The 12,251-nt window shown below is 42.9% G+C and overlaps 1 protein-coding gene across 2 annotated transcripts in view; it reads right to left on the bottom strand.

The window, feature by feature from the left end:
* LOC122935126 (saxiphilin-like) overlaps nucleotides 1–12,251 on the bottom strand; it is a 133,900-nt gene that overhangs the window by 83,317 nt on the left and 38,332 nt on the right. Inside the window, exons 5-6 of one of the 2 annotated variants that reach the window (XM_044290889.1) lie at nucleotides 1,500–1,717; nucleotides 184–402 (exon numbers count right to left, since the gene is read on the bottom strand). In XM_044290889.1, the coding sequence (XP_044146824.1) occupies nucleotides 184–402; nucleotides 1,500–1,602 (322 nt within the window). In that variant the 5' untranslated portion in view covers nucleotides 1,603–1,717. The remainder of the gene's footprint in view (nucleotides 1–183; nucleotides 403–1,499; nucleotides 1,718–12,251) is intronic. The other variant, XM_044290890.1, reaches the window with a different exon arrangement.

Consider the following 12,251-nt stretch of genomic DNA (forward strand, 5'->3'; position numbering starts at 1 on the left):
TCTTATAGAGATCCAAAATTGAAGGCTACCATCCCTTCCTCTATTACTTTAAAACAAAATTAAAGTGAGACAATGTATTTACTATTGACAAACCATCATAGTGACTCAGTCATATTTTTAACGGTAATAACTACCTCTAATAATATAAATTCACAGGTAGAATATGTGAGAGGACATTTTTACCATAAGTTCCACATGTTGGAACCTGTTGTCCAGGTGGAGTCCTTGAACCAGAAATCTCTGCACCATTTTCGTCAACACACCAACAATAACCGGTGCTGCCATGACACTGCTTTGGACTGTAGTTGCCCTCCTCATCACAATCCGGTATAAAAGCCCCTGGTAAAGGTTGCCCTCCAGTGAGCACTTTCCGGCGTTCTTTCATGCAGGGCTTTTTACTTTCTAAAAATGGATACATAATAACCAACAGTCATATTGTCCATTCCAGTTTTTGACTAATCATAGAAAAGCATTACAATATTGTTATCTTCAAATAGTATAGTTTATTCACAAGAACATGGTAACCTGCAGCTTATACATTGGGGGAGAAGATCACCAAGCAATGCATATTCTTTTGTCATTTCAATTTTGTTTCAATTCTGGGGGAGATTTTTATACAATGCAAAGCTTTAGTATAAAGGTGTACATTGTACTCCTTGTGTATGAAAATTTTCTGATATAGAAACAATGCTTTGTGTGAAATCCAAAGGAAAAATATCTGCATGTAATGAGAGGTATGGTAGTTTGTTCCAGGTAAGAGTTATTTTTTAAGCAGTTATATGCAACTGATGATGTGCAAACAAAAAATAAGCAAATATGAAAATGGACCCCCAGCCACTCAGGCTGCCATAAGACCTAGGGAGAGTCCAGTTTGTTCCATTCTAGTGAAGCATGACCGACAGGTGGGCCCTGAGGACAAGAGCTGAGGAACACTGTGTTCGAGTTTTAGAACGTCCATTATCAGTCTTTGATATGAACAAAATATAGTTCTGTTTTTGCTGTGACTATGTTGTTTGTGACCATCCTAAAGGAGAACCTCTCTTGCAAATGAAGGCTGGTCCCTTCTCACTAAGGACCCCAGAGCAGGTCCATGGGTTTCCTGGGTTGCTGGTATCTAGACCATTTTTTTATAACTACTATATAAAACTAATGTGTTTCAATATAGTCTGAAATTGGGACATTCCCCCCTCCAAGATGAAGAAAACTAGCTTGTTTTGCTCTGGATCAACATGAGAGATTAATATGGTGAACTAGTTGGACTTGAGTCTTTTTTTCATAACTCTTTTGTTAGTCGGCTGCATCATTAAGGAAACTGCACACTCGGTGGTTGAGAACTGTGTATGTGCTCTACTATGAAGTAACATTTCGGCATCTTTAACACAAGTGAATGCAAAGAGTACAGTAACATATATGGTAGCTAGTAATGTGAGATGAAGACAAGAAACCTAGCCCTATGTAGCGAGTGAGATCAAACCAACATGTATTAAATGGACTAATACCTGTATATTCACACTGATATGTTAACCTTGCCCTGTTTGGCTCTTCCAACCGGTAGTTCAGCACCATGTTCGTCCACACACCAACAGTAACCAGTGGTACCATAACACTGCTTCGGAAAGGTAGTTACCCTTTTCATCACATTCTGGCATAAATTCACCTATATGGAGTTTCTTGGCTCCGAGCACTCTCTGGCGATGCCTCAAGCATGGAGTGCTTTCTGTATAAATAAAACACAATGTACAGACAGGATTGACTTGACTTTTATAACTATTTATACAACAGAGATGATTATGTTTCATGGTGGATTGCAGTTACCAGAAACCCTAGGCTCTAAATAATACTGATGTGTCCACCCTTACCTAATCTTGAATTTCTTAAGGACTAAAATTTCTCATTCAACATATGATGCTACCAAAACCCTTGCCAGAAGGCAATTCACATTAACCCTTTCAGGACCAGGTGATTTTTTTGTTCTTCATTTTTGTTTTTTACTCCCAGCATTTCTGAAGCTATAACTTTTTTTATTTTTTCATTTACATAGCCGTATAAGGGTACTTTCACACTAGCGTTTTTCTTTTCTGGCTTTGAGTTCCGAAAAAGGGCTTAATGCCGGAAAAGAACTGATCAGGTATATCCCCATGCATTCTGAATGGAGAGTAATCCATTCAGGATGCATAAGATGTCTTCCATTCAGTCATTTTGACTGATCAGGCAAAAGAGAAAACTGTAGCATGCTACGGTTTTATCTCCGGCGAAAAAAACGGAAGACTTGCCTAAATGCCGGATCCGGCATTTTTTTCGATAGGAATGTATTAGTGCCGGATTCGGCATTTAAAATGCCGAATGCCGAATCCGTCCTTCCGGTCTGCGCATGCCGGATCCGTTTTGCTGAATGACACCGGAAAGACGGATCCGGCATTTCAATACATTTTTTTGACCGATCAGGCATTTTTAAGACTGATCAGGATCCTGATCAGTCTTACTAATGCCATCAGTTGGCATACGTTTTACCGGATCCGGCAGACAGTTCCGGCGACGGAACTGCTTGCCGGATCACTCTGCCGCAAGTGTGAAAGTAGCTTTTTTGTGGAACAAGTTGTCTGAAGCAGGAAAAAATTCCAAATGGGTTGGAATTATAAAAAAAAAAACACTATTCTTCCACAGTTGTGGTAAAACTGACCTATTACTTTTATTCTATGAGTAACTAATTTTGTCTTTGCATCACCATATTCTGACCCACATAACTTTATTTTTTTTTTTTTTGTGAGTATGGAGCTGTGTGATGGCTAATTTTTTTATCTATACTTTTCATTTATACCAGATTGGGGTGTGTATGACTTTTTGATCACTTTCTATTACATTTTGTGTGAAACGTAGTGAAGTAAAAAAAATCTGCTATTTTGACTTTTTCTTTCATTTCTTCTTTCCAAAATATTTTATTGGCTGAGTTTTTATAACATAAAATACAAAAAATAAATAAATCATTGTGATCTAAAAATAACATACATGTTCTCATATGTGTGCAAAGGTATCCCTTCAGGTAGGGAGACAAGTGCTTTCCTAATGCATGCAATACAAACAAGGAAGGAGAAATGAAGAAGCTTTCTATATCTCTCTAGCTACAAGGATTGACCCTACCTATGACTGTAATTTTGACTCCCAATAGAGTATAAAGTGTCCCCCTGGATCCCTCTAGCCCATCAAATCCTCCACAGGGCATTCAGTGGCTCAAATGCAAAGATCCTAAACTTTCAGACTTTATACTAGGTACCATTGAGAATCCTAAAACTGCTCCATCAATTTCTGTAATTCTTCCATTGTCAGAAATGTTCACTTTATTAAAAATTTGCCTGCCAGGGATTATAGTTACACATTCAAGACTAAAATAGTGGTGTAATTGAGTGGTCAAAAATGTCATGGTCGGAATAGTGGGGGGAAGCCAGTACTTTAAGATGCATAATTTCGCTAACAGTAAGATGACCTGCAGCAATGGAGGAATCTTGTGTAGTATACATGTGGACCTTAGGTGACTTGGAGTTATAGATTGAAAAATCAGTAGCACAGGATCTCGATCTATTGTCACATCCCATAGGCTTTTGATATAGCAGATCACCTGGTCCCAAAATGGGATAATCTGTGAGCATGTCCAAAGACCATGACACATATTGGAGAATAGAGTTTTACATCTGGGACATGCGGTCAGCCTATGGGGATATGTAGGGGTTGCGGGGAGATTTAAACCATAAGTAGCTCCATGGATAGGTTTAAAGTGGGTCTCCCTCCACTTTTCACAAATCACATGCTTACGCATCAATTCCCATCTTTGTAATTGAAGATGAGCAAAGTTTTCCAAAATTCGATTTAGTCGCTTTGCTGAATTTCTCAAAAAATTAACTTTGTTAAAAATGTATTAATCGCAAAGCACATTAAATCAGGTTTACCCCTGCCTGCTGTTAAACTTTAGGGAGAATGTATCTCAGTGTACATAATTTAGCATTGTAGAAACATGAATAGCTTGTCCTTTCTGTTAGAGAAACAGCTATTGTGCATCCGAATGACAGGCAAGTCACACATATGGACATGCGCCCCATCATACAGGTTCTTTTAATCCATGTTGTGGCAGTGCAAACACATACATTTGAATCCCTTTTATTAGCTGTAGAATGCCTGTCCGACACTATTAGGCTCAGTTCACACTTCACTTATTTGGACAGTTATTCTGATCAGTTATTTTCAGCCTAAAGCAGGTGTGGGTCAATACCACAGAATACATGCAAATCGATTCATGATACCTAATCCGAGAGTAGTCTTGGCTCCTGAATTTGGCTCACAATAAGTGATGGAAATAACTGACCAAATAACAGATTGTGAACTCAGCCTTAAAGGGTCAATGTTAGCGTCAGGTCTAACTTATTTGTGTGGACTTAACAGTACAGTGGCCCAAGATTCAATTAGTGGCCCCATGACAATAGGGAGGGGGTCAGCAGTAAGACTGTATTCACATCACTGTTTTTTGTATTTTTCTTTTATTCTGATCCATCAGAAGAACAACCCAAAAAAAAGCACATCCTGTAGTTTGAGCATCGGCATTTGATCAATCTTTGATCAAAAACAGGAGTGTGTCCAAAACAGAGGTAAACTGTTATATTTGCATATATTCTGTGTATATCCTGATGCAAAATTATAACCGTGTAGGCCTCATGGTCAATTTGCATGAGTTTTGGCAATTTGCACCTGAAATTCGTTTTATTCAGATGGAAAAGAGGTCCTCCATGGACTTTAATGGCCTCTATCACATGGTCAGTATTTGGTCATTTTTTTGCATCAGTAGTTGATTAGTATTGGTAAGGAAACACAGGAGTGGCTCCAAAACGGGGATAACATGTGCAGGTCTTCTGTGTTTTGGACCAACTCCTGCTTTTGGCTTCCAAATCGTGATCAAATCCTGATGCAAAATTGGCCTTATGGATGCTCAAATGACAGTACCTTTTTTTTTTTTTTTTTTTTTACGGATCACAAGAATGGAAAAATAAAGGGCAATGTCAACAAAGCCAAACAGGGACACTAGGGTCCCCGAAGCAGACTAGTGATGGCGGCAACAGCATGAAGAGTCACAATAGTGGCCCCATAAGAGAGTGGTGAGGATGACAATAGCATGAAGAGTGGCCTCAGAACAGAATGGGTGGGGGAGGGGGGCAACACCATGGCAGTAACAGCACAAGATGGTGGCAGATCACAGTAGGAGCAGATGGCAGTACAGGCAGCAGGTGTGTGGCATCTGGTAGGTGGCAGCATCGTGGCATTTGTCACAGGCCATTTGTCACAAACGTTCCAGTGGGGCAGCACACTACAGGCGAGTTCTCTTTGGGTTAACTATGTCACCCGCTACACCAAACACCCACTCTGATGCCACACTACTGGCCTGGCAGAAAAGCTTGCCCAGGGCAAACTCGGCCATTTTCGGCCACAGTTTACGTTTGGCTGCCCAGTAGTCCAGAGGATCTTGGATCTGGGGTGACAGGGTGCATTCCAAGTGTGCTACTACCTGCTGGTTCAGATTCTGCTCTATGCCCTGCTGTTGCTGTTGGGTAGTACTCATCAGTGAATCAAACCTAAGTTGCTGCTGATGGAGCTGGTGCTACTCCTGCCCCCCTTCCAGCAGTCATGGCAGTGGAGTGTGAGCTCAGAAGGTCCCCCCCGGTTAGACATTTGTGAGGATAGGCAATGGCGCACCTAGACAGCGACCAACTATCTACAATGGATGGCTCTATAGTAGTTGGATTTTTCATCCCCCCCCCCCCCCCCCACCGAATGGTGATAAAGTGGCAGCGCTATGCAAGCAACTGAGCACGCATCTGGCAATTTGCGTGAGGGACTCCCTGCCTCCATTTTCACTGCATACTGCAACAGTCTGTTGGGGTCTTCTGTGTCATCTTAGTCGTTGCCCTCAAGCTCCTCCTGCTCCCCTCCTGTCAATAGGGCAGATAAACCACTTAAGTCTGTATGGAATTCCTGGGTGTTTATGTCCTCATCCTCCTCCTGTGCCATTTCAGCCTCCAGAGGGCTCAAATGGCCCTGAGATGTAGGCGCCATGATTTCTGTCCCCTTGCCAGTCAGATTTATCAATATCCCTTCCAGTATTTGAAGGAGTGGAATGACATCATTCATCCCATAGTCCTGGCAACTGAGAAATAAAGTGGCCTCCTCAAAGGGCCTGAGCAAACGGCATGTGTCACACATTCGCTCCCACTGTCTAACGTCAAAGTTACAACGGGGAATAGTTCTGTCCGCCTGCATCATCAAGAAATTGATCACGAGTTTCCTCTGCTCATACAGTAGGCCCAACATGTGGAGCGTGGAGTTTCAACATGTGGAAATGTCACATATGAGGCATTGTAAGGGAAGAACATTCTACCTTTGCAGCTCAAGGAGGATGTGTTTTGCATGGTAAGAATGGCTGAAGTGCATGCACAGCTTCCTTGCATGTTCAAGACATCTTGCAGTTGGGTGGAAGACTTCAGGAACTGGGTGACAACCAGATTGAAGACCTGCATCATGCAGGGATCATGGGTTAGCCCTCCCTGACACATAATGTTCTTCCCATTATCGATGACCATGGTTCCTATCTATAGTTGGTCAGGAGACAGCCAAGATTCGATTTCTTGGTTGATGGCGTGGAGCAGTTCCTACCTGGTGTGACTTTGTTCGTCTATGCTGACCAGATGCGTAACAACACCATGTTTGCATAGGTGGTACTATGCTGGAGGACCAATCTGAACTGTGCCTACAGTGGAGGCTGAGGACAAGGTGAAGGATGAGGAGGCCATTGGATTACAAATCCCATGATTACAATGTGAAGGCAGCATTTCCATCGCCTGGCCAATTTGCCACATTTACCCAGTGGGCTGTAAAGGACATATGTTGTCCTTGGCCATAGTTACAGCTCCACATGTCAGGGACTGGCCTTCTGATCAGCACACATGTGCAGTGCTCATCCAAAATATAGAAAGGGAGGGACAGTAGCACCAGTAACTTGGCCAGGTGCATGTTCAGTTTCTGTATGAATGAGTTCTGGATGAGTGCATCCATTGCTGGCAAAACACCTGACCAGGAGAAGGAGCAGCATCAGGAGAAAGAGACAAAGGGAAAGAATTACAGCTTTCTTCTGCTGAGATTGAGGACCCCTACCTGCTGGAGAAGACGTCCGGGATCTGGGAAATACAGCGGTTTCTGCATCAGGCTTTACCACTACATTAGTGCCACGGCTTTCCCAGGCCAGTTTATGGTGACACTCCATGTGTTGACGCAGGGCCGTAGAGCCAACATTAGCACCCTGACTGTGCCTCACCTTCTGCTCTGGCTAGTAGTATTATGGAGTGGGACACTGCCTGTTAAGACTAAGTCTGATGCACTGTAAGTCTATGTATGACTGAACAGATTAAGAATAAATGGCGCAGTAGGGGAACAAGATGCTCAGGGTGATTATACTGAGCCTACAATGTCCCTGCAGTCTCCCCATGCTCTCTGCTGATTGACTGGCTGTACAGCATTACGGGTCATATTGTGTTCCGAGGCTTCCTACTTTCACTTTGTAACCTGTGTAGCCACCATTTTTAGAAAAAAAATTATATTTGAGGATAGGTGGGTCGTCAACAAGGGATCCCGGAAAACTTGATATAAAGATGAAATAGAGTGGTGATGTCCCGGTCTATTTATGATATCATCAAAGGAGTTGCTGGTTACCTCATGGTCAATCTTTTTAAGTCTCTTTTGCCAAAAGCAGGAAAGCTGTAAGTACTGGAGAATTTTCATGTTTGGTATCTGGTAGACAGAGGCAAAGTACCATGCTTTGCCTGATAAATTAATTAACTGCAGCGGGTCACAATACCTTTATTCCTCCAGAATCAGAAGGAGCTCTCAACTTGGGCTGGGGGAATTCGGGACGTCCCCAGAAGGGGAGATATATGAATATCAAGAAAGGTAAGTGAAATTTGGGAGAAATACCGTAGGGCCATAATTCGGTCTGCCAAAATTTTAGAGATCAGTATAAGACCTTGATTAGAGATGAGCGAATCGAAGTTGAAAAAAAATTTTAAATCGCACCGAATCTGAATTTCCTTACGCTTTGTGGTTAGAACATGGAGCAAGGAACTCTGGGAATGAGGGATCACCCACAATGCCATGCATGCAGCCAATTCAGCAGCCCTGTGATGTCACAGCCCTATAAATAGCCTCAGCCATCTTGGATTCTGCCATTTTCCAGTGTACTTAGTGCAGGGAGAGACGTCAGAAGGTGCTAGGGACAGTGCTAGAAAAGACTTTAAATCTTTTATTTTGCTGTATAGAAGTTAAGGAAAAGGATAGGGAGGAATCATTCCAGATTTGGCAGGTATTAGTGGCAAAAAAAAAAAGTATTTGCCATTGTGTGGTAAAGTGCGAAAATTACAGCCCTTTTGTGTATTAGTAGCAAAAAAATATATATTATTTGCCGTTCAGTGGTGCAGTTATTTGTTCTAAAGCCTTTTGTGGCGTTTATAAGTCGAAAAAAATAAGGGCCTATTTGCCATTCAGCGGAGCAGTCATATGTTCTAAAGCCCTTTTTGGCGTGTATTAGTGGCAAAAATATATATATTATTTGCCGTTCAGCGGTGCAGTTGTATGTTCTAAAGCCTTTTGTGGAGTGTATTAGTGGCACAAAAAAAAGTATTTGCTGTTGTGTGGTAAAGTGAGAAATATACAGCTTTTTGGCGTGTATTAAGGCAAAAAAAATATATATATTTGCCCTTCAGCAATGCAGTTATATGTTCTAAAGCCCTTTTTGTCATGTATTAGGGGCAAAAAAATATATATTTGCCGTTCAGCAGTGCAGTTATATGTTCGAAAGCCTTTTGTGGAGTGTATTAGTGGAAGAAAAAAAAAATGTATTTGTCGTTGTGTGGTGAAGTAAGAAAATTACAGCCCTTTTTAGCATTTATTAGTGGCAAAAAAAATATATATTTGCTGTTCAGCGGTGCAGTTATATGTTCAAAGCAATTTTTGGCATGTTTTACTGTCAAAAAATATATATTATTTGCCATTCAGCGGTGCAGTTATATATTCTAAAGCCTTTTGTGGCGTATATAAGTGAAAAAAAGTAAGGGCCTATTTGCCGTTCACTGGTACAGCTATATGTTCTAAAGCGTTTTTTGGCGTGTATTAGTGGCAAAAAAATAATTATTTACCGCTGTGTGGTGAATTGAGAAAATTACAGCCCTTTTGGCATGTATTAGTGGCAAAAAATATATATTTGCCGTTCAGCAGTGCAGTTATTTGTTCTAAAGCCCTTTTTGGTGTGTATTAGTGGCAAAAAATGTATATCTATATATATATATATATATATATATATATATATATGCCATGCAGCGGTGCAGTTATATGTTCCAAAGCCCTTTTTGACATGTATTAGTGGCAAAAAAATATATATTATTTGCCGTTCCGTGGTGCAGTTATATGTTCTAAAGCCTTTTGTGGCGTGTATAAGTGGAAAAAAGTAAAGGCCTATTTGCCGATTAGCGGTGCAGTTATATGTTCTAGAGCCTCATTGCCATGTATTAGTAGAAAAAAATAAAAGGGCTTATTAGTAGAGTTGAGCGGACACCTGGATGTTCGGGTTCGAGAAGTTCGGCCGAACTTCCCGAAAATGTTCCCGAACCCGATCCGAACTTCGTCCCGAACCCGAACCTCATTGAAGTCAAAGAGGACCCGAACTTTTCGGCACTAAAAAGGCTGTAAAACAGCCCAGGAAAGGGCTAGAGGGCTGCAAAAGGCAGCAACATGTAGGTAAATCCCCTGCAAACAAATGTGGATAGGGAAATGAATAAAAATAAAAATTAAATAAATAAAAATTAACCAAAATCAATTGGAGAGAGGTCCCATAGCAGAGAATCTGGCTTCACGTCACCCACCACTGGAAAAGACCATTCTCAGATATTTAGGCCCCGGCACCCAAGCAGAGGAGAGAGTTCCTGTAACAGACAATCTGGCTTCATGTCAGCAGAGAATCAGTCTTCATATCATAGCAGAGAATCAGGCTTCACGTCAGCCACCAATGCAACAGTCCATTGTCAGATATTTAGGCCCAGCACCCAGGCAGAGGAGAGAGGTCCCATAACAGACAATCTGCCTTCATGTCAGCAGAGAATCAGTCTTCATATCATAGCAGAGAATCAGGCTTCACGTCAGCCACCAATGCAACAGTCCATTGTCAGATATTTAGGCCCAGCACACAGGCAGAGGAGAGAGGTCCCGTAACAGACAATCTGGCTTCATGTCAGCAGAGAATCAGTCTTCATATCATAGCAGAGAATCAGGCTTCACGTCAGCCACCAATGCAACAGTCCATTGTCAGATATTTAGGCCCAGCACCCAGGCAGAGGAGAGAGGTCCCGTAACAGACAATTTGGCTTCATGTCAGCAGAGAATCAGTCTTCATGTCATAGCAGAGAATCAGGCTTCACGTCACCCACCACTGTAACAGTCCATTTTCAAAAATTTAGGCGCAGCACCCAGGCAGAGGAGAGAGGTCCCGTAACAGACAATCTGGCTTCATGTCAGCAGAGAATCAGTCTTCATATCATAGCAGAGAATCAGGCTTCACGTCAGCCACCAATGCAACAGTCCATTGTCAGATATTTAGGCCCAGCACCCAGGCAGAGGAGAGAGGTCCCGTAACAGACAATTTGGCTTCATGTCAGCAGAGAATCAGTCTTCATGTCATAGCAGAGAATCAGGCTTCACGTCACCCACCACTGTAACAGTCCATTTTCAAAAATTTAGGCGCAGCACCCAGGCAGAGGAGAGAGGTCCCGTAACAGACAATCTGGCTTCATGTCAGCAGAGAATCAGTCTTCATATCATAGCAGAGAATCAGGCTTCACGTCAGCCACCAATGCAACAGTCCATTGTCAGATATTTAGGCCCAGCACCCAGGCAGAGGAGAGAGGTCCCGTAACAGACAATTTGGCTTCATGTCAGCAGAGAATCAGTCTTCATGTCATAGCAGAGAATCAGGCTTCACGTCACCCACCACTGTAACAGTCCATTTTCAAAAATTTAGGCGCAGCACCCAGGCAGAGGAGAGAGGTCCCGTAACAGACAATCTGGCTTCATGTCAGCAGAGAATCAGTCTTCATATCATAGCAGAGAATCAGGCTTCACGTCAGCCACCAATGCAACAGTCCATTGTCAGATATTTAGGCCCAGCACCAAGGCAGAGGAGAGAGGTCCTGTAACAGAGAATCTGGCTTCATGTCAGCAGAGAATCAGTCTTCATGTCATAGCAGAGAATCAGGCTTCACGTCACCCACCACTGTAACAGTCCATTTTCATAAATTTAGGCCCAGCACCCAGGCAGAGGAGAGAGGTCCCGTAACAGAGGATATGGCTTCATGTCAGCAGAGAATTAGTCTGCATGTCATAGCAGAGAATCAGGCTTCACATCACCCAACATTGGAACAGTCCATTCGCATATATTTAGGCCCCGTCACCCAGACAGAGGAGAGGTTCATTCAACTTTGGGTAGCCTCGTAATATAATCGTAAAATGAAAATAAAAATAGGATTGAATGAGGAAGTGCCCTGGAGTACAATAATATATGGTTATGAACGTCAGCTTGTCCACATTGGCTGTAGACAGGCGGCTGCGTTTGTCTGTAATGACGCCCCCTGCCGTGCTGAATACATGTTCAGACAAAACGCTGGCCGCCGGGCAGGCCAGCACCTCCATGGCATAAAAGGCTAGCTCTGGCCACGTGGACAATTTAGAGACCCAGAAGTTGAATGGGGCCGAACAATCAGTCAGTACGTGGAGGGGTGTGCACACGTACTGTTCCACCATGTTAGTGAAATGTTGCCTCCTGCTAACACGTTGCGTATCAGGTGGTGGTGCAGTTAGCTGTGGCGTGTTGACAAAACGTTTCCACATCTCTGCCATGCTAACCCTGCCCTCAGAGGAGCTGGCCGTGACACAGCTGCCTTGGCGACCTCTTGCTCCTCCTCTGCCTTGGCCTTGGGCTTCCACTTGTTCCCCTGTGACATTTGGGAATGCTCTAAGTAGCGCGTCTACCAACGTGCGCTTATACTCGCGCATCTTCCTATCACGCTCCAGTGCAGGAAGTAAGGTGGGCACATTGTCTTTGTAGCGTGGATCCAGCAGGGTGGCATCCCAGTAGTCCGCACACGTTAAAATGTGGGCAACTCATTATTGCAGGAACG

This window comes from Bufo gargarizans, chromosome 4 (assembly GCF_014858855.1).
Source record: "Bufo gargarizans isolate SCDJY-AF-19 chromosome 4, ASM1485885v1, whole genome shotgun sequence".
Lineage (NCBI taxonomy): Eukaryota > Metazoa > Chordata > Amphibia > Anura > Bufonidae > Bufo > Bufo gargarizans.